General features: G+C 39.2%; 2 protein-coding genes across 8 annotated transcripts in view; one reads left to right on the forward strand and one right to left on the reverse strand.

Annotated features, from left to right (window-relative positions):
• The window catches only part of EAF2 (ELL associated factor 2), a 38,107-nt gene extending 21,221 nt beyond the window's left edge, over positions 1-16,886 (reverse strand). Inside the window, exons 1-2 of one of the 3 annotated variants that reach the window (XM_036445985.2) lie at positions 16,674-16,886; positions 8,801-8,895 (exon numbers count right to left, since the gene is read on the reverse strand). In XM_036445985.2, the coding sequence (XP_036301878.1) occupies positions 8,801-8,895; positions 16,674-16,770 (192 nt within the window). In that variant the 5' untranslated portion in view covers positions 16,771-16,886. The remainder of the gene's footprint in view (positions 1-8,800; positions 8,896-16,673) is intronic. The other 2 variants (XM_036445987.1, XM_036445988.2) reach the window with 2 other exon arrangements.
• An 85-nt stretch (positions 16,887-16,971) lies between these two features.
• Positions 16,972-22,931, forward strand: part of IQCB1 (IQ motif containing B1) — a 48,539-nt gene continuing 42,579 nt past the window's right edge. For 4 of the 5 annotated variants that reach the window (XM_036445980.1, XM_036445983.2, XM_036445984.1 and 1 more), the window contains exons 1-3: positions 16,972-17,099; positions 17,595-17,677; positions 22,069-22,180. In XM_036445980.1, coding sequence (XP_036301873.1) covers positions 22,081-22,180 — 100 coding nt within the window. In that variant the 5' untranslated portion in view covers positions 16,972-17,099; positions 17,595-17,677; positions 22,069-22,080. Of the gene's footprint in view, positions 17,100-17,594; positions 17,678-22,068; positions 22,181-22,548; positions 22,694-22,931 lie in introns of those variants that run through there. The other variant, XM_036445982.2, reaches the window with a different exon arrangement.

Here is a 22,931-nt window from a genome sequence, read left to right on the forward strand (position 1 = left end):
TGTAAATAGAGCTACAATGAACATAGAGGTATATCTATCCTTTTGAATTAGTGTTTGGGGTTTCTTTGGATATATTCCAAGAAGTGAAATTGCTGGGTCATAAGGTAGTTCCATTTCTAATTTTTTTAGGTAATTCCTTACTGTTTCCTGCATTCCCACAAACAGTGCATAAGGATTCTCTTTTCTCTACATCCTCGCCAAAACTTCCTTTTTGTCGATTTATAGATGATAGCCATTCTGACAGGTGTGAGGTGATATCTCATTGTGGTTTTAATCTGCTTTTCTCTGATGATCAGTGACATTAAGCATAAGCATCCTTTCATATGTCTATTGGTATTTATTTATTTATTTATTTATTTTTACATATTTTATTGATTTTTTTTTGCCCCCCTCCCTCCCTTCGACACATCCCCTCCCTCCCCATAGTTTTATGTCCATTGGTTGTACTTATATGCATGTATACAAGTCCTTCGGTTGATCTATTATCTCCCCCAGATCCTCCTCCCCTTCCCGCTGCAATTTGACAATCTGCTTGTTGCTTTAATGTCTCTATATATATCTTTTGGTTCATCAGTTTATAATGATCTTTATTATCCACAAATGAGTGGGGTCATGTGGTGTTTCTCTTTCATTGATTGGCTTATTTCACTCAGCATGATGTTCTCCAATTCCATCCAGGTTGCTGCAAATGATGAGAATTCCTTCTTTTTTATGGCAGCATAGTATTCCATTGTGTAGATGTACCATGGTTTTTTGATCCAATCATCTGCTGACGGACACCTAGGCTGTTTCCAAATTCTGGCTATTGTAGATTGTGCTGCCATGAACATAGGGGTGCATATATCCTTTCTGATTGGTGTTTCTAGTTTCTTGGGATATATTCCTAGGAGTGGGATTACTGGGTCAAATGGGAGTTCCATTTTCAGTTTTTTGAGGAAACTCCACACTGTTCTCCACAGTGGTTGCACCAGTCTGCATTCCCACCAGCAGTGCACGAGGGTTCCTTTTTCTCTGCAACCTCGCCAACACTTGTCATTTGTTGATTTGTTGATGTTGGCCATTCTGACAGGTGTGAGACGGTACCGCATTGTTGTTTTGATTTGCATCTCTCGGATAATTAGTGACTTTGAGCATGTTTTCATGTGCCTTTTGGCCTTCCTTCTTTCTTCTTTTGAAAATATTCTATTTAGGTCCATTGCCCATTTCTTAATTGGATCATTCATCTTCCTTTTATTTAGTTGTATCAGCTGTCTGTAGATGTTGGAGATTAAACCTTTATCAGTGGTGTTATTTGCAAATATGTTCTCCCACACCGTGGGCTTTCTTCTTGTTTTGTTGATGGTTTCTTTTGCTGTAAAAAAGCTTTTTATTTTGATGTAGTCCCATTTGTTTATTTTCTCTTTAGCTTCCATTGCCCTAGGGGCAGTATCAGTGAAGAAGTTCTTTTGGCATACGTCTGAGATTTTGCTGCCTGTGGATGTTTCTAGTATTTTTATGGTTTCCCATCTGATGTTTAAGTCCTGTATCCATTTTGAGTTTATTTTTGTGTATGGTATAAGTTGGTGATCTAGTTTCATTCTTTTGCATGCGTCTGCCCAATTTTCCCAACACCATTTATTGAAGAAACTGTCTTGACTCCATTGTATATTTGTGCCTCCTTTGTCAAATATTAATTGAGCATATTGATTTGAGTTGATATCTGGGTTCTCGATTCTATTCCATTGATCTATATGCCTGTTCTTGTGCCAGTACCAGGCTGTTTTGAGAACAGTGGCTTTGTAATACAGTTTGAAGTCTGGTATTGAGATCCCTCCTACTTTACCCTTCTTTCTCAGGATTGCTGTGGCTATTCGGGGTCTTTTATTGTTCCAAATGAACTTTTGGAGAGTGCTTTCTAGGTCAGTGAAATATGCCATTGGTATTTTAATGGGGAGTGCATTGAACCTATAGATTGCTTTAGGAAGTATGGACATTTTGATGATGTTGATTCTACCAATCCAGGAACATGGTATGTTCTTCCATTTCCTTCCATCATCCTCTATCTCTTTTTTCAGTGTCGTGTAGTTTTCTGCATATAGGTCCTTTACTTCCTTAGTTAAATTTATTCCTAGGTATCTTAATTTTTTTGGTGCGATGGTAAATGGAATTGCTTTTTTAGTCTCTGTTTCTGTAGTTTCACTGTTGGTGTATAGAAATGCCATGGATTGCTTGGTGTTAATTTTGTATCCTGCTACATTGCCAAATTCATTTATTAAGTCAATTAGTTTTCTAATGGAGTCTTTTGGGTTTTTTATGTACAATATCATGTCATCTGCAAATAAGGATAACTTTACTTCTTCTTTTCCAATTTGGATGCCTTTTATTTCCTCCTCTTGTCTAATTGCAATGGCTAGTACTTCCAGTACTATGGCAAACAGGAGTGGCGAGAGTGGGCATCCCTGCCTTGTTCCTGTTCTTAGAGGGAATGGTTTTAGTTTTTGCCCATTGAGTATAATGTTGGCTGTGGGTTTATCATATATAGCTTTTATTATGTTGAGGTATGATCCTTGTACTCCCACCTTGTTAAGAGTTTTTATCAGGAAAGGGTGTTGGATTTTATCAAATGCTTTTTCTGCATCAATTGATATGACTATATGATTTTTATCTTTCAATTTGTTTATGTGATGTATCACATTTATTGATTTGCGGATATTGTACCAACCTTGCATTCCTGGAATAAATCCTACTTGGTCATGGTGTATGATCTTTGTGATGCTCTGCTGGAGCCGATTTGCTAGAATTTTGTTGAGGATTTTGGCATCTATGTTCATGAGGGATATTGGCCTGCAATTCTCTTTCATTGAGTTGTCTTTATCTGGTTTTGGTATTAGGGTGATGCTGGCTTCATAGACGGAGATTGGAAGTGTTCCTTCCTCTTGAATTTTTTGGAAAAGTCTGAGGAGGATAGGTTTTAGTTCTTCCTTGAATGTTTGGTAAAACTCTCCTGTGAAGCCATCTGGCCCTGGGCTTTTGTTTGCTGGAAGCTTTCTGATGACTGTTTCAATTTCTTCCCAAGTCACTGGTCTATTGAGATTTTTAGATTCTTCCTGATCGAGTTTTGGAAGTTTGTATTTTTCTAGGAATATGTCCATTTCCTCCAGGTTGTTCAGTTTGTTGGAATAGAGTTGTTCGTAGTATTTTGTAACAATCCGTTGTATTTCGGTGGGGTCTATTGTTATTTCACCTCTTTCATTTCTGATTTTGTTTATTTGGGTCCTCTCTCTTTGTTTCTTAGTTAGCCTGGCTAGAGGTTCATCTATCTTGTTTATTCTTTCAAAGAATCACCTCTTGGTTTTGTTCATCTTATGTATTGTTTTTTTTTTATCTCTATGTCGTTTATCTGTGCTCTGATTTTTGTTATTTCCTTCCTTCTGCTTACACTGGGCTTTTCTTGTTGCTCCTTTTCTAACTCTTTGAGTTGTAGAGTTAGATCATCTGTTTTTTCTAGTTTTTTGCAATAGGCTTGTAAGGATATGAACTTCCCTCTCAAAACTGCTTTTGCTGTGTCCCATAGATTTTGGATTGTTGTGTTTTCATTGTCATTTGTTTCCAGGATGTTTTTAATTTCTCCCTTGATTTCTCTGGTAACCCAGTCCTTGTTTAATAGCATGCTGTTTAGTCTCCATGTGTTTGATTTCTTTGGATTATTTTTATTGTAGTTAATTTCCAGTTTTATGCCATTATGGTCTGAGAAGATACAATACTTGGTATGATTTCTATCTTCTTGAATTTGAAGAGACTTTGCCTATGTCCCAAAATGTGGTCTATCTTTGAGAATGTCCCATGTGCACTTGAGAAGAATGTATATTCTGTGGCTTTGGGGTGGAGTGTTCTGAAGATGTCATTTAATTCCATCTGGTCTAGTGAATCATTTAGGATTGATATTTCTTTGCTGATTTTTTGTTTAGATGATTTGTCGAAGGGTGACAGTAGGGTATTAAAATCTCCTACTATGATTGTATTGCTATTAATCTTTCTCTTAATGTCCTCCAGCAGTTTTTTTATGTATTTGGTTGCTCCTGTATTGGGTGCATATATATTTACCAGGGTTATTTCTTCTTGTTTGATTGTTCCCTTTAGTATTATGAAGTGGCCTTCATTATCTCTTATTATGTCCTTCACTCTGAGATCTAATTTGTCAGATATAATTATTGCCACCCCAGCTTTTTTTTCATTTCCATTTGCCTGGAAAACTTTTTTCCATCCCTTCACCCTCAGTCTGTGTGCATCTTTTTTTCTGAGGTGGGTTTCTTGTAGACAACAGATGTATGGGTCTTGTTTTCTTATCCAATCTGTTACCCTATGTCTTTTGATTGGAGCATTTAATCCATTTACATTTAAGGTTATTATTGATAGGTACACATTTGACGCCATTTTTATTCTATACCCCTGTGTTCCTTCTTCACTTCTTATTTCTTTATTTTTACAGTAGACCCTTTAGCATTTCTTACATTACTGGTTTGGTGGAGATAAATTCCTTCAGTCTTTTCTTGTCTGTGAAGCTCCTGATTTCCCCTTCAATTTTGATTGATAGCCTTGCTGGGTACAGTATTCTTGGATTCAGACCCTTCCTTTGCATGACTTTGTATATTTCATCCCATTCCCTTCTGGCCTGATAAGTTTCTGTTGAGAAATCAGTTGCTAGTCTGATGGGGGTTCCTTTATATGTAACTTTCTGTCTCTCTCTGGCTGCTTTTAAGATTCTTACTTTGTCATTGTTGTTTGCCAATTTGATTATAATATGTGTTGGAGTCTGTCTTCTGGGATTCATTTTGCTTGGGACTCTGCGAGCATCTTGGATTTGTGTGGGTTTTTTCTTCTCTATTTCAGGAAAGTTTTCTGTCATTATTTCTTGAAATATTTTTTCCATGTCTACCTCAGTTTCCTTTCCTTCTGGAACCCCTATTATTCGAATATTATTTTGGTTTGTATTGTCCCAAAGCTCCCGTAGGCTCTCCTCCTGCTTTTTAATCTTTTTTTCTAGAAGCTGCTCTACTTGGGGTATTTATTTATTTATTATTGAATTTACTGGGGTGACATAGGTTCACAAAACCATACAGGTTTCAAGTGTACCAACCCTTATTTTAAACTTTAATTATTGCCCGTATTTTATACCATACCCAAAGAAAGAGGTATTAAAGTACTAAGAGACTCCTAAGCATATTAATCATCCTTGCCTCTAAATAATGTGTTTTTTAAATTGATCTGAGAGAGAGAAAAACAGAGAAATCAGTTGCCTCCCATATGTGTCTCGGCTGGGGATGGAACAGGCAACCTGGTTATGTGCCCTTACTGGGAATCAAACCTGCCCCCTCTTGGTGTGTGGGATGATGCTCCAACCAAATAATCAACTGAGGCACATGTATTATGTAAATAACTATTGAATACATCCTATCATCTCCTGCTGTTTATGGCTGTTACCCAACTCAGAACATTTTGGTGGTGTTTAAGATATAATTTTCATCAGACTATTTTTTATTTAATTTATTGGTATAATATTGATTAAAAAAATTACTAAGTTTCAAGAATACAATCATTATCTCACCTAGACTACTGTTATTTTCCTCCATACTCTCCTTCCAGTTTTGTTTCTTATCTGCTGACAGGCAAATTGATCATGCCTGATTATGTATACCAGAAAAGGAAAGTAATCAGTAATGAAATGAAAATGTACAATAGTATTCCTAAAGTAACATGGGAGGGGGGTAGAGAAAGACGGAAGAAAAAGAAAGAAGAGATGCCTGAAACTAAATAAAGAACAAAAATGAGGAAATAGACTAACTAACAAACATACAAAATAAAAATACAAAATGATAGAAGTAAAAATTAAGTATGCCAACTTTGAAATAAATGTGGATATAATTCTCTTAGTAAAAATAGAATGTGTCAAATTGGATTTAAAAATAAAACAATATTCTGTTAACAAAAGATATACTTAAAACAAAATGTCAGGTAAACAAAAGGAAAAGAACTAAGATTCCATGAATATGCAAACAGAAAACAAAGGTGGCAATATTAATATCAGATAAGGTAGCATTTAAGCTTAAAAATTACCAAAACACAATAAAAATTGTAATAACAAAAGATATAATTAATTAAAAAATATAACTACAACAAGCTGTTAAAATAGGACTCTAGAATTTAAATTAGGCTGACGTCTCCAGAATGTGGTGGACTATTTTTCCATGTGAGCTAAGTAAACTTAATGAAAGAAATCAGACTGGGTTCAATATATAGAATGGCATATAGTCCACCAGACATACTAATATAGAACTCTCACAAGTGCAAGGTTTGAGGGATAAAGTCATAAGCAACCAGTAAAGATACATTTCCTACATAATAGGAATTGTAGTTGGAAGTTTCCTGTGGGCTATTTCATTGAGGCCTACAAAAGTACCCCATAGATAGTCAGCACTAAAAATATGCCAACCTTGGACTGCACCAATGACAAATTATAACAGTATTTTCCTTTCAAAATTCAACATTGTGAAGTTTTATAACAGTCAACTATACAGAACTGTTTATAAAAAAAAGAGATTTGCAATGTCCAATATTAACCAACTAAACTGTCTTTATTTTCTATTAGTTTCTTCTATTTGATATTATCAAAACAAACAAACATACACCTAGAGAAATGAGAATTAGAAAATCTACCCTATTGAAGAACCATCAGAACCTTTTTAAAAGTATCTATAATAATAAAAGCATAATATGGTAATTAGATCATACATCCTTCCGGACAAAGCTAGGGCTGCAAAGGTCACCTGTTCACATTTGCATGAATTTCATGCATCGGGCCTTTAATAGTATGATAAAAGTTCTATTTTATGGGATGACTCCAAGCTTCTAGGTATTTTTACCAGAAATGAATTCATATAGAAAATAGGAGAATCTAAATGCCTCAAACTTAAAATCATTACAGTTCCATAAAAAACCTACAAAATTAAGAACTCTGAAAAGTAAACCTCCCACTTGTTTTTAAGAAGTTCTTTAGTTAAGAAGGAAAAATTCACAAAGTTCAGTTGAGACTGTAATTTCTATTCTTATGCATAATTATTTAAGGACTGCAAGCAGAAAAAAATGTTTGCTCTTCCCAGGTGGTAATTTTAACAATTCTCTTTCTTTTTTTTTTCTTTCTTTTTTTTTTTTTAATATTGATATATTTTATTGATTTTGTACAGAGAAGAAGGGAGAGAGAGAGAGCTAGAAACATCAATGAGAGAGAGTCACTGATCAGCTGCCTCTTGCACACCCCCTACTGGGGATATGCCCGCAACCAAGGTACATGCCCTTGACCGGAATCGAACCCGGGTCCCTTCAGTCCCTAAGCCGAAGCTCTATCCATTGAGGCAAACCGGTTTTGGCAACAATTCTCTTTCATTCTAGCTATCTAAAAGAGTTACAGGATAAGTTCAAACACTTATGCATTACACAAAGGTCCTTTACTACCTGATTATTAAATAACTTTCCACCTCTCAGTATGTCCCCAAAAGCACCCCTTCTCCCCTAGCCAAAGTAGCTTATATATAGTTCTTCAAATGTTACAGACTCTTCAGTTGCTTTGTCTTAGCCCAGTGGTCAGCAAACTCATTAGTCAACAGAGTCAACAGTACAACAATGGAAATTTCTTTTGAGAGCCAAATTTTTTAAAATTAAAATATATAGGTAGGTACATTGTTATTAACTTAATTAGGGTATTCCTAAGCTTGCCCTTCCTAAAATCTCAAGGGGCCAAAGAACGGCATATGGCTCGCGAGCTACAGTTTGCCTACCACTATCTTAGCCTATTACCTTTTTCTTTTCTTCACCTAGTCAATTCAAAATAGTATATCCTCTTGTCTCATTTCCCTCTCCTGGCTGAGTTACCTCACTTTTGTACTCCCATAATACTCTGTATATACCCTTAAGATAGTCTTTATGTTATAATCCATTATTTCCTGTATTCCTCATTAAATAACATTTTTAGGACACTAACTGTGTCAAATATATCTCTGTATTCCCAATAGCTACCTAATGCATGAATTGTGTAATTATTTCATTTAAATTCAGTGGAAATCTTACAAAAATATCCCTTTAGTCTAAATATATAGAAATAGGTCAGCCGGTATGGCTCTGTGGATTGAGCCTCGTCCACTGAACTACAAGATTGCTGGTTGGATTCCTGGTCAGGCATATGCCCAGGTTGTGGCCTCGATCCCCAGTACATCCATGATAGATGTTTCTCTATCATGGATGTTTCTATCTTCTCTCCCTCTCCTTCTCCCTGTCCCTCTCTCTAAAATACCAGTAAAATAAAAAAATAAGTAAAATAAATAAATATATATAGAAACTAGAGGCCCGATGGACAAAATTTGTGAAGGCACTTGGCCCTTGCAGCTCCAGCAGCCCATACAGCCCCTCGCAGCCTCAGCTGGCCCTGGCACCCAGGCTTCATCCAGAAGCTTGTCCAGAAGGATGTCAAGAAACCCTACTGCTGTTCCATCTAATTAGCATATTAGCTCTTTATTATATAGGATACTGACTGGCCAGCATGGCTCAGTGGTTGAATGTCAATCTATGAACCAGGAGGTCAGGTTTCAATTCCCGGTCAGGGCACATGGCAAATGCCTGGGTTGCAGGCTCAATCCCCAGTGTGGGCCATGCAGGAAGTAGCTGATCAATAATTCTCCCAGCATTGATGTTTCTGTCTCTCTCCTTCTTCCTTCCTCTCTGAAATCAATAACAATATATTTTAAATAAATACATATATATATATACTCACTTCTATATTTGGCAGAGTTATTGTCACCTGTTCACCTTTGCCAACCTCAAGTTCTCCTTCACAAGAAGTGTCAACAGAAGCAGGCTTGAAGTCATCTAAAAATAGATACAGATACAGATTTTTATAAGATGAAACAATATGCTATTACCGTATTTTTCGGACCATAAGACGCACCGGACCATAAGACGCACCAGTTTTTAGAGAAGGGAAATGAAGAAAAAAAGATTCTGAAACAAATAGTGTCCTAAAATATTTTATGTGCATTAAAACCCAACATCACAGTCATAAACACATGTAATCAACCCTGTAAAGTAAACAGCAGCATTTAGAACCATTTTAGAGCCGGGCAAGCACACAGAGACCACACAGAGCCGGGCAAGTAAAAAAACTTTTTTTTTAAAGTATATGTGTAGGCTATATTTGGACCATAAGACGCAGGGACTTTTTCCCCCCACTTCTGGGGGGGAAAAAGTGCGTCTTATGGTCCGAAAAATACGGTAGATATGAGCATGTGTCAGAATAATAAAACATTTTTCAACAACCAGTAATTAAAATGATTTAAAGGAGTCTTTATATTACAAACAGACAAACAAAATACAATCCAGTTTACTTCTGTAAGTATAATAAGAAACCACAAAATTCAGCTAAAATAAAAAGATGAGAAGTTGGCCAACAACCTCTGACATTAGTTTCACTGATACCAACATCAATGGGGAGAGAAGACAACAATATCTTCTTTTATAATATCTTTTCAGAGATATCTCTTTCCATTCTTACCTCATTCAAACTAGCTTCCAATCAACAAAAGGCTAAACTATCGAAGTACCTAGAGTTTGCCCTTCTTCTTTTCTCTGTGCTTTTGCTCTCTTAGAATTTGAATCCTATTTCAAAGTTCCCTCTTGTATGAAGGGGTTTCTGTGCTTATCCCTCTCCCTACTCTCCAAAATCTCAACTCTTATCCATTTCTGTAGCATTTACCATCCAATATAATAAATATGCAAATTGCCCATCACTCCAACACACAAGATGGCTGCCCCCATGTGGTCAAAGATGACCCACACCCACGTGGACACAAGATGACCGTCGCAAGATAGCCAGCAGGAGAGGACAGTTGTGGGCGATCAGGCAAGCAGGGGAGGACAGTTGGGAAGGACCAGGCCTGCAAGGGAGGGCAGTTGGGGGTGATCAGGTTTGCAGGAGAGGGCAGTTAAGAGTGACCGGGCCAGCAGGGGAGGGCAGTTAGGGGCAATCAGGCAGGTTGGGAGCCAGCAGTCGTGGAATGTGAGAGGGATCCCAGATTGGAGAGAGTGCAGGCTGGGCTGAGGGACACGGCTCCCACAGTGCACAAATTTCATACACTGGACCTCTAGTATCACTTGTGAAAAATCTAACATATATTACCTGAAATTATTTAACTCTTTGAGTCCTATTGGACTGTAATATTTATTTAGTTATTTTTAAGTTGTTGGGTGACACTGTTAATAAAATTATACAGGTTTTAAGTGTATAATTCTATAATGTATCATCTGAAAACTGTATTGTGTGGTCACCACCTCAAATCAAGTGTCCATAACATTTACTTACTTATTTACTTATTTTTATTATTATTCTTTTTTAATCCTCACCAGATGATATTTTTCCTTGATTTTTAGAGAGAGTTGGAGAGAGAGGGAAAGACAGAAAAAAATATCAATGTAAGAGAAACACATCAATTGGTTGCCTCCTGCTCTTGACCGGAATCCAAACTGTTTTTAAAAAATAATTCTTTATTGTTGAAAGTATTACATATGTCCCTTTTTTACCCCCAGCCTGCCCCTGCCCCTCAAGTCTCCATAACTTTTAAAGCACAATGCCTCATACTTGAATTCCTCCAGAACTGTGGCTCCTGGCACAATGTCTTTAATATAATGGGTTCTTAAGATATCTTCATAACTGACTCTGATTCATATTCCTTCTCTGAACCATCTCTCCAAACTTATATTTTTTAAATATTTTTATTGAATTTTAGAGACAGAAGAAGAGAGAGGGGGGAATAGAAACATCAATGTGAGAGCAAAACATCAATCAGCTGCTTTCTGTATGCCCCCTATTGGGGAATCCAGCCCAGAATCTTTTGATACATGAGTTGGTGCCCAACCAACTGAATCACATCAAATATTTTTATGGTGTACAGAGAGGAAGGAAGAGGGAGAGAGATAGAAACATCAATGATGAGAGAGGATCATTAATGGGCTGCCTCTTGCACACCCCCTGCTGGAGATGGAGCCTGTAACCCATGTTCCCTTGACCAGATTTGAACCTGGGACCCTTCATTCCTCAGGTCTACACTCTATCCACTGAGCCAAACCAGCAAGGGCACCAAATTTATTTTTAATTACCAGCTTATCTTTTAAAAAAAAATCATAAGATAACCTGGCAATACCTAGCCCATATTCCTTTTGGCAGTGGTTGGCTGGAGCCAAGTTGTAGTTGTCCTCTTGAGATTGTGCTTAGTCATTTCTAGGTCACTAAGGTTCCCACCTGTCAGGAGGCAGAGGCAGTTAGGAGCAATCAGGCTAGCAGGGGAGACCAGTTAGGGGTGAGATCAAGTCTGCAGGGGAGGGCTGTTGGGGGCAAGATCAGGCTGGCAGGGGAGGGCAGTTAGGGGTGATCAGGCAGGCAGAGGCAGTTGGGGGTGAGATCAGCCTGCAGGGGAAGGCAGTGGGGGGGGGGGGGACCAGGCTGGCAGGGGAGGGCAGTTGGAGGTGAGATCAGGCCAGCAGGGGAGGGCAGTTAGGGGCGATCAGGAAGGCAAGCAGATGGGGTTAGGGGTAATTAGGTAGGCAGGCAGAGGCATTTAGGGGTGATAAGACAGGCAGAAGGTGAGCAGTTAGGAGCCAGTGGTCCCAGATTGCAAGAGAGATGTCCAACTGCTGGTTTATGACTAATCCCACAGGGTATACCTCAGCCCAGCCTACACTCTCTCCAATCTAGGACCACTCTCATAATCAAGGACTGTTGGCTCCTAACCCTTTTCCTGTCTGCCTGCCTGATTGCCCCTAACCACTCTGCCTGCCAGCCTGATAGCCCCCCATAATCACCCTCTGGGTGGCCTGATTAAAGCCTAACTGCTTCCCTGCTGGCATGATTGTCCCCAACTGCCCTCCCCTGCTGGCCCAATCACCCCCAACTGCCCTCCCCTGCAGGCCCAGATTGCCTCCAACTTCCCTCCCCTGCTGGTCCAATCACAATCAACTGCCTTCCTCTGCAGGGCTGAGGGAACTGGGGGACTCTGCCTAGGTGAGGCGGGGCTGAGGGGACTGGGGGACTGAAGCTGGATGAGGCAGGGCTGAAAGGGACTGGGAGCTGCCATCTTGTGAGGATGCAATGGTCAATTAGCATATTCCCTCTTTATTAGATAGGATAATATTAAAAGCTTACTATGCTAAGTGTCTGGTCATCCAGTTGTTGGTTCAACTAATCAAAGCGTAATATCCTAATGATATGGTAAGGCTGCTCAATTGCTCGCTATGATGTGTACTGACCACCAGGGGACAGATACTCTGATCAGTAGGTTAGCTTGCTGCTGTGGTCCGGACAATTTAGACTGAGCAAGACAGGTTGGACATGCTCTCCCACATTCCTCCCTGGCCCTGATGTGCACTGGTGTGGTCCCTCCGCCTGGCCTGAACCCTCTCAAAACCCAGTACCCCTCAGTGGATGTTGGAGAGCTGGTTTCAGCCTGATCCCATTTTACACAGGAGCTGCCCTCTGGTGGTGAGTGCACTCCCACAGGGGTAGCACCGCTCAGCAGAAGCCAGGCTCACAGCTGGCAAGCACAGTGGCAGTGGCGGGAACCTCTTCTGCCTCCATGCCAATATACAGACTAATGGCTGGAAGTGGGCCTAGGCTGTCAATCGGACATCCCTTAAGGGTTCCCATACTGTGAAGAGGGTGCAGGCCAGGCTGAGGGACCTTCCCCCTCCTTAGTGCATAAATTTTGTGCAATGGGCCTCTAGTTTACAAATAAAATAAAATAAATAAGTCTATCAAAACTATTCTGAATCTATTTGTATTTCTATTCTATTAAGATAAATTTCACTTTTTATTATGTTATTTAAGTAAAGTCTTATATTTACCTTCAAACAAAAAGTTTTTTTTTTTTAAATGTTTGTTTTTATCTTAGAGAGAGAGAGAAAGAGAGAGGAAGGGAAAGGGAGAGAGAGAAAAAAGCATCCAAGAGAGATAAAAATGAATCAGCTGCCTCCTCCTGCACACCCCCTACTGGGGATGGAGTCAGCAAACAGGGTATATGCCCTTACCAGGGAATCCAAACTGTGACCTTTTGGTGTATGGGACTAAGCTCAACCAACTGAGCCACACTGGCCAAGGCAAAACAAGTTTTTAAAAAAGTAGACAACTTTTCAATTTCAAGGGGTTAAGTATATAGCTCTAGAATTTTAGAAATTGTTGAATAACCTAACCTTCATGCTTTCCATATGCTTCCAAATGTCAAATGCATTTTCTTGTAAATTGCTGATTCCAAACTAAATAATTTATTTCTTTCAGTTCTCTTTGGTTTGGAAATTTCACCACCAAAATTTTACTGATATTCTTCCCTCTGGATTTCCTTCATCTATGTTATTTTCTTCAGCTTTACAATACAATTACTTATCCTATATAATAAAAGGCTAATATGTCTTTTAATAAAATCAACCAGTGTAATGACTGGTTGCTATGATGTGTACTGACCACCAGGGTGCAGACGCTTAAAGCAGGAGCTTCCCCTTGATGGTCAGTACACACCCCCAGGAGGAGTGCCTCTCAGCCAGAAGCTGGGCTCATGCTGGCAAATGCAGTGGTGGTGCCAGGAGTCTCTCCAGCCTCTGCATCAGCACTAAAGACCCCTCAGGGGATGTCCACTGATTTAGGCCCACTCCTTGAGAGGGCGCAGGCAGGCCTGAGGAACCCCATCCCCAGTACACAAATGTTGTGCACCCAGCCTCTAATATTACATAAGGAATAGAAAAACATATCCTACTTTGTAGTTAATACTTTTCTGTTAATGTTAACCACTTTTCTGACTATTTTACCTGTAACATCATATAATCTCAATATCTTCATAAAAGATTCCACAATTATTATAAATTTACTTCTTGGGATTTGAACTAATTCAATTAACTCCAAAACCCACACTCTTGCCAATATACCACACTGATCAGAGAACATATAATTTTAATCTTCTTTTCCATTATTGTACTTTCTAATATTTTCTCACATAAAATCTTAATAATTACTTCATTGGGAGTGGCTCCACTTGACACGTAGGACAACCTCCCTGTAGTCAATGCAGATGAGCTCTTCATTTTGTGACAACAAAAAGTGATATCATTTACAAACTAAGAAATTTCAATGATTATTCCCTTATCTGAATATATATTGTAAAATTAGTACTATCCCATATCCAAAATGTATTCTAGTGAATTCTGTTACTTAAACTCTTCTACCCAGTGAAACATCTGCTGCTAAGCATTTAGCTTATCATTTATAGAACATCCCATGTCTGCCCTACCACATGCCAGACTATCTTTTCCATAGTTTTATTGCCAAGCCCTGATAAATGCTTTTGAAAGTCTAAGTAAATTACATTCATTGGTATTCCTCATACACATAAATTTAACCCTTCAAGAAAAATGGTGACTACTATTTATTCTTTACCACACACCAAATATTTTGCTAAGTTGTTTCTGCTATCTTATTATTCTTTAAACACTCTATAATTTAGATATTATTACTGCCATTTTGCATAACATATATGTGCTGGAGGCCAAAATTCACATATAGATTTTCCAAAGCCTCAGCATATTGGATAGGCATAATGATGTGCACTGACCACCAGGGGACAGTCAACAGCTCGACCAGTCGCTATGACATGCATGAACCACCAGGGAGCAGATGCTCAATGAAGGAGCTGACTCCTGGTGGACAGTGCTCTCCCACATGGGGAGCGCTGCTCAGCCAGAAGTGAGGCTCATAGTGACAAATTAGTGTTAAGGATGTGCGACTGACAGCTTAGACACCCCCTACCCTAGTACATGAATTTCATGCACCAGGTCTCTAGTATTTAAATAAATATAGAAATATTTTGTCTCCTTCAACAACAAGAATAAAACCAAAGGGCTGAAAACCTTTCTAATGTCTTCCACAGGACTAAGAGTATATTCACATATCTCGGTTTATTGTGGTTGTTTTTTAGTTTATTTTCATTCTTGTAGGTGGATCATCTGACTTTCAGAGTCTTACGGCACAATTTCAGCATTTTGAGAACTTTTACAAATGAAAGGCTTTGAAACCCCTGCAAAGCGCTTTTCAAAGGCTATTTTTATTCACTTAATTTGGGGTTCACACCCTTAAAAAGAGGATATACCCCCAAGTTATATGAAAATATATTCTTGAGCAAATTTTTATAATCATAAATTCTGTAATTTAGTATACCTGAGAAAAAAGAGGAAAGAAGAGAGGCAGTATTAGTTGAGAGAAAGTCATGGGGAAACAAGGTAATAACTACAACACACTTTTGTAAAATGGGACTGAAGAAGGCAAGAAACTTTACAGCCAGCATTTACTATCTCACTGTGGAGAGTTTAGGACAACAGAGTATGGAGAAGAACTCAAAGGACATTTTTTAAGAGCCTCTGTTTACAAATATATCCTCCACTTATTCCATGAATTGGATACTGATTTTCTTAACAAAACCCATTATAAAATGTAAGTATATCCTTGGAAAATTAGAAGCCAAATTAGTTCTTCATATCTTTACTATGAGTCAATATAATTAGATTGTCTAAAACTTACTAAACATTTGGGGAATGTAAGTTTTAATTCGTTGTTTTGGTTGAAGCATGGGTCACCTCGGAGTAAAAACCATAAAGACCTCTGGATGGTCTAGGTAGGAGCAGGAAGACTGAGAAAAATGTAAAACTGAGATGCTATACACCAAGGAAGGGCAGAGCTGGGGAAAGGAAGTGAAAAAAAATACCTACTTTACAATTTTGGCACAAAAAAATAAGAGGTTATGACTCAATGATCTCAACGTTTCCTTTCCGCTCTATAATTTTATGAGGGCTATTATGCAAAGAATGAATGTTTTACATACCAAATCATAATATGCTATGTTTTCCTTTCTGTAATCTATATTGTCCAACTATTAAAGCAAAAGAGCTCCCTTTTCTACCTCAACATAAAAAAAGGATAATTTATTAAAACTAGTTCCAGAAGACAACCAAAGGGAAATCAAAAGGAGACATCACAGGGAGGTAAATATCTTTCCAATAAAGAATGGCACACCCTCCAATACTGTGATGGTCAGTATTTGATCATCAGGAATCCAAAAGAGATGCAGACTGTTAGAATGGCTCAGAATCTCTCCTCAGGATCACACTAAATAAGAACCCTAATTAGCCAAACAGAAAAAGTAAAGAAGAAGAAGAGAGGATCATTTGTCCACCAGCCTCAAGGCATTCCCTTCCCTCTGTCCAACTTGGGTCCTCTGCTCCCTTCCATTTGTCACCTTTCTGTTTTCCTTTCCACCTTTGTATCACCCAGCCGTCGTGTCTGTCTCCAGTCCCTCCTGCAGACCCTCTTCACTAAGTTTCCCTTTCGCCTGCTCGTTTTTACTAAAAATCTCTGTCCAGGGTTTATCCACACCTGCTGAACTCTGGCTCCTTCCACCGACCCGACCCCCCAGGACTCCAAGCGGGGCGGAGGATCGCACAGGGCACCCCGTTCTCCAGCAAAATAAGGGAATCCGTGGGAACACAACTCGGGAGACGTTCGTGCCTCCAAACCCCCTGTCCCGGAGCTCCCCCCTTTCCCCAGGATGGTCCTCACTCACAGCGCACAGTGTGAAAGGCGCATCGCGGCCGCTTCTCAAAACTGTCGCCCAACTTGAGAATCCGCTCGCGGCTGTCGGCGTACCAGGGTCCATTCATTATCCTCCTCCGGCTCCGACTTCGCCTTCTCCTCCCCCTGACGCGCCTCTAGACCTTCTGCCACCTCAGCCTGAGGAGCAGCCTTCGCCGCCGCGAGAACAGCCCGCCCAGACTCCGCCCCGCGCCCGACGCGCGCGCCCCCTGGGAGCATCTCGAGTGCTGATTGGCTGCCCGGCGAAAGGCGCCCCGCCCCTTGGCTCCAGAATCCCGGTCCCGCCCCCGGGCCTTTTCCCGCGTTGCGACGCACGCCATTCCGGGAACGCCGCGCCGCGGAGGAGCGCGGCGGTGGGAGTGAGGGGCTTCGGCGGTGGAACGCGGAGCGGGATGAGGTGAGGGCCTGAGGGGGAGGCTGGGGTAGGAGCGGGCCCCGAGGTACCGAGAGGCTGTGGCTCCAGACTCCTGGCGCTCGTGTCCCGGAATGTCGGAGCTCCTAACGGGAGAAGGGGCCTGCCGCACGGCCCTTTCTGTGGAGATTTAGCGTGGAAACTGAGGCCCGGGGAGGGCGGACTCGCGGCCCAAAGGCCTGGTGGCGCCCGAGTTCGTTCTAGAATCAGGGGAAAAGGAGCCCGAGGCCTTTTTTTTTTTTTTTTTTTTTTTTTTCCGGTCCTGGGACCTGACTGGGAAGCGACTCCGTTACCTAGGCAATCGTTTTCTGACCTGTTCCTGAGGAAGTTCTCCCCATTCGTAGGTAGGATTAGGACTCACCGGGTCGGGTCGCGTGAAGCGAGGCGGGGGCAAGATTCTGAGTTCAAAACTGTAGATGTTTAGGATCAATGGCAACTACCTTGCACTGGGTTGACTTATTTATTGTATTTCCTTACCAGGGATCCGTGGAGGCAGTAACCGCACAGCCAAGAAGACCGGATTCCTGAAAGATCTAGGCCAGAGCTTGTGCTCCGGCAACAGGGTAATAGCATTTATCATAGAAAACCTTTTTTTTTTTTTTCCTGTCAAAAAGTTCAGGAGTTTAGTAGTGATAAGGATGAGAGAAGTGTTGTATTAGAGGAGAAGCCCTTGCAAAAAGGTTAATAATGTAATAAAACTCTGCTCCCTAAGTTAACTAAGACCTTAGCCAGACTTGTCAAATTTATTGTTCCGGGCAGGGCAGGTAGGTGAATGCCTCCCGTAATCTACCTGATTATCTAAATGCGACTCTTTTAGGGTGTACTGAGACCTTGTTGTGTGGTGAAGACAAACCCAGAATCTTTGGGTTTGAACTTCGTACTTGACAATTGTGGCTTTGTGCAAACAAAAGTTAAGTGTGCTCATTGTAAAAATTGGGGGAGGAAATAATAGTTCTTACACCTTTGAGGTGTTGAGGGAATTAAATGAGTTAATACATTGAAAGCGTTTAAAACTTAACATAATAAAAGCTCTCCAAGTGGTTGTTATTATTGAGACTTGATTGTCATGCAGCATTTTAGGGCCATCCTTGGTGACTGCCTTCTCTTCTAAATCTTGAATTATTTAGGAAGTAGGAATTGCTGTTTTGGTTATTTTACAAAAAAAAAAAAAACACACACAAAACTGGTTCAGGGAAGCCCTGTCCTTTGACTCTATGATGTGTTTTATCATCTGTGTCATCTTTTTGGCACTTAACATTTTATGTAATTATTTTATTTTACATATATGAATTTGTGTGTGTGTGTGTGTGTGTGTGTGTGTGTGTATAGTTTTCCTTCCCAATCAGCATTCCTTGGGAAGGAATATGTGTAACCCTTACATCTAATATAGTGTCCCCCCACATGTTCAGTGATAATAATGTTTATAGCAATGTACCAGGCAGCTATCAAGGGTGGTCTGAGTTTTGCTCTCATAAAGCTTACATTGTAGTGTGAATTTCTCCAAATTATATTGTACTAGACTAGGAATGAGCAAATAATTAATGAACTACATAGAATCCAAAAATACACTCAAGTGGAATTTCAGATCGCTTGTTATATCTGCCCATGACTAATTATCTCAGGAATTTGACAGCCATGTGCTTTTGTTCTTATTTCACCAATCAGTAACCTCATCTAACTTTAAAAATGTAGATACCCATCTACACCATTCAGAAAAATAACTTACATATGTACTAGATATATAAATAAATATTTTCAGTTAAATGAAAATAAAATAAAATATAAAAGACTAGTGAAAAAAAAGAGAATAGATAAATTTAGCTCTTAGGATAGGGAGCATGACACCAATGGCAGGAGCCATAGAGGAAAAGATTATTATACTTGACTACATAAAAATTGTAAAACTGATAAATCCAACTTCAAGGAAAATTCACCTTACAAAGTACCAGATGAGTGCATAAAGGCGTGTACATTGGTATTCATTAATGCATTACTTATTTAGTTATACTTGACTTACAATAGAAGAGACCTATAATAATAAAAGGGTAATATGCTAATTAGAACAGAGGTCATTCTGGATGTCCTTCCTGACTTAGCTGGGGCCGGAGAGAAGCCAACCTGCATCCCAGGTGCCTGCGGGGGGAGGGAAGCCGGTGCCGACATCCAAGGGAAGGAAGGCCTACACTTGAACAAATTTTCATGCATCAGGCTTCTAGTGTTTAAATATACAGCCCCCTTCTCACCCTCAATGGATGCCTATAACCACAGGTGCACCAAACCATACACATACTATATATTTTTCCTATGTACACATACTAATGATAAAGTTTATAATATAAATTAGGCACAGTAAGGGATTACTAACAATAATTAATCATAATATAGAATAATTATAACAAGCTAATAAAAGTTATGTGTGGTCTCAATATTTTTTTAAATATAAAAATTACATATGATTTATTATATGATTTTTTTTAGAGAGGAAGGGAGAAGGATAGAGTCAGAAAAATCAAGAATCATCGATCAGCTACCTCCTACACACCTCCCACCTGGGATGTGTCCGTAACCAAGGTACATGCCCTTGACCAGAATCGAACCTGGGACCTTTTAGTCTGCAGGCTGATACTCTATCCACTGAGCCAAACCGGTTTCGGCTCTCAAAATATTTTATTATACTGTAATCACCTTTTTACTTAAAAGAAGCACTTTACAGCTCTCTTTGACATATCCAGATTGGCCAGCATTACTGCTATTGGCATTTGGGGGCCATTATTTAGTAAAATAAAGGTTTCTTGAATACAAGCCCTTCATCACCAAGAAGGCTACTAATTGACTAATTGGCAGAAAGAATGTGGAGACAATGGACAAAGGAATGATTCACATCCAAGGCAAAAAGCAAAACCAAGGATAAAGGGGGGACTGCTGTATTTTGATTCACTCTGATAGAGGAAGCATAGCTTAATGTTGCCATTGGAAAGAATGAGGTATCTATACCCACATTCTTGGAAAATTGTGTGCCTGCTATGTGCTGGAAGTTGTGCTTGACTTTCTTTAAAATAGTTCCTGAAAATTTGTTTTTTAAAATTTTTCATATTTTACCTAATAAGGAAAGATTTGGGATGCATGTATTATGGCCAACTCTTTAGTATAAAGGATGGACAAGTGTGGTGAAGAATAGCTAAAGAAGTGAGTTAGAATAGGTGATTTGGGTATGTTTTGTGTTTTTTACTGTTTTATATGGGAGGGAATATTATAAATATTATAATTAAAACCATAGACTTTAGAGTCAGGCTAATTTGGATTTGAATGCATGCTGGTAGAACCATGACAAGTTTCTTAGTTCTTCAAGCTTTATTTTTTCTTATCTGTAAAATGGAGATGACTATGGCTTATAGTCTTGTTATGAGGATTAAATAGGGTATGCATATAAAATATAGTACTTATGAGTGATATCTTTGAGATTTAAATGCTTTAAATTATTTTTATAAAGAAAAGTCTTAGCAACAAATTGAATTGGGATGTAGATTTTAAAAAATGTTTAAGATAATTGATTTTATTCAGTCTGTTTTTATAAACAAGCTTTGTTTATTTTATAATTGCACAGTATTTCTGAGTTGTGTGTTGGGGATCCCCAAGACTAACCCCAGGTTCAGGGATTTGCTAGGAGGGCACATAGTTCTCAGGATTTGCCATATTCATAATTGTGATTTATTTATTTATAATATATTTTTATTGATGCCAGAGAGGAAGGGAGAGAGAGAGACAGAAACATCAATGATGGGAGAGAATCATCAATTGGCTGCCTCCTGGGAATTGAGCCTGCAGCCCAGGCATGTGTCCTAACCAGAAATCCAACTGTGACCTCCTGGTTCATAGGTCAATGCTCAGCCACTGAGCCTTGCTGGCTGGGCTGTGATTTATTACAGTGATAAGAAGATAAAAAACAAAATCAGCAAAAGGAAAAGGCTTATGGGGTAAAATCAAGAGGAAAACAAGTACAAATTTCAAAAATTCCTCTCCTAGTAGAGTAACATAGGACATTCTTAATTTCTCCTGCAATGAGTTGTGACAATATTTGGAAGTGTTGTCTATCGGGGAAGCTCACTAGAGATTCAGTGACCAGAGTCTATTGGAGGATGGTTGTGTAGACATTCTCTGTTACCATGTACCAGATTCCAAAATTCAGGAACGAAAGTAAGCATTCAGCATAAATCACATGGTTTAGGCACAGAGAGCCATTCTTATTGGAGAATAGTAGAAACCTCCTGAAATCCAAGTTCCTAGACACCAGCCAAGGTCTAGCCTTGTAAAGAGACCTTTGAAAAAATAGGAGTCTTGCCCTGGTCATTTTTGCTCAGTGGATAAAGCATTAGCCTGCAGACTGAAGAGTCCCAGGTTCGATTCTGGTCAGGGGCACATCCCTAGTGGGAGGTGTGCAGGAGGCAGCAGATTGATGTTTCTCTCTCATCAATGTTTCTAACTCTATTCTTCTCCCTTCCTCTCTGTAAAAAATTAATAAAATATATTTTTAAAAAGAAAAAAATAGCAGTTTTAGGCCTATGTTAGCTCTTTTATGCATATGCAATTTTTCTTTTATGATAAGAGAAAATTCCTTTCCTAGGATTGTTGTTTAGATTAGAAAAAATGAATGTGAAGCCCCAGACACAATTCCTGACTGTTAGTGAGTACACAATAAATAATACCTACTGTAGCTGTTACAGTAAAGTATAGGGGTCTCTACTGTAACAGGTGTACCTCTCTTTTAGAGGTACACTAGTTAGAAAAACCAGAGTTTTCTATAAGGGAGAAATGAAAAACATAACCTACCTTTCACTTCTTTAACAAAGCAAGCAGTGTTAAGTTTTCATTTACATTGATAATATATTTTTAAAATTTAGGGAGTAAATATTTTAGGGTATTTGACCTTTCTTTTCCTGATTCTGTTAAAATACAGGTGCTGTGAGAAATGAAGCCAAAAGGTACAGACCCAAGGATTTTATCTCTAGCTGCTGAAGTTGCAAAAAGTCCTGAGCAGAATGTTCCTGTTATACTGTTGAAGTTAAAAGGTCAGGAAATCTTTTTGTGATTGGCTAACACTGTTTAAGGAATAAAACAATTCCATCATGGGTACAATTTTAGCATTTGTTTCTACAGTAAAATCTCGCTCTAATGGACTAATTCCAGCAAGGGGGTATCCGTTAAAGCCGAAAGTCTATTATTTAATAAATAGGTTTTCCGAATGCGTATGTTAAAAAATTGACAAATTAGTTTACCTGTTTTACTTATGTAGACAGGTTTGTGTAATTAAGCATGTATAAAAAGTTTAATAGAAAAGTTTCCCGTACGTATTATTATAATTTTAAATTTATACTGAATAGGTCTAGTAAATGTTTGCATTCACCAGTCACCACGTATAAACAAAATGCACACAGCTGGGGTTTGGCTTAGCGTACATGGAACATTGGCTGGCATCCCTTAAAACTGCTGCAGAAAGTCACTCCATGCAACAACAGAACCAGTTACCACTAGCGATGGGTGTAATCACATGCTAATTATTCAAGGAACATTGTTTATGAGCGGTGGATCTTGGATTTTTTTTTTTTTTTAAGATTTCTTTTCTCTTTTTTTTTTAAATATATTTTATTGATTTTTCACAGAGAGGAAAGGAGAGGGATAGAGAGCTAGAAATGTCGATGAGAGAGAAACATCGACCAGCTGCCTCTTGCACACCCCCTACTGGGGATATGCCCGCAACCCAGATACATGCCCTTGACCGGAATCGAACCTGGGACCTTCCAGTCCGCAGACTGACACTCT

The sequence above is a fragment of the Pipistrellus kuhlii genome, unplaced genomic scaffold, assembly GCF_014108245.1.
Source record: "Pipistrellus kuhlii isolate mPipKuh1 unplaced genomic scaffold, mPipKuh1.p scaffold_m20_p_2, whole genome shotgun sequence".
Classification (NCBI taxonomy): domain Eukaryota; kingdom Metazoa; phylum Chordata; class Mammalia; order Chiroptera; family Vespertilionidae; genus Pipistrellus; species Pipistrellus kuhlii.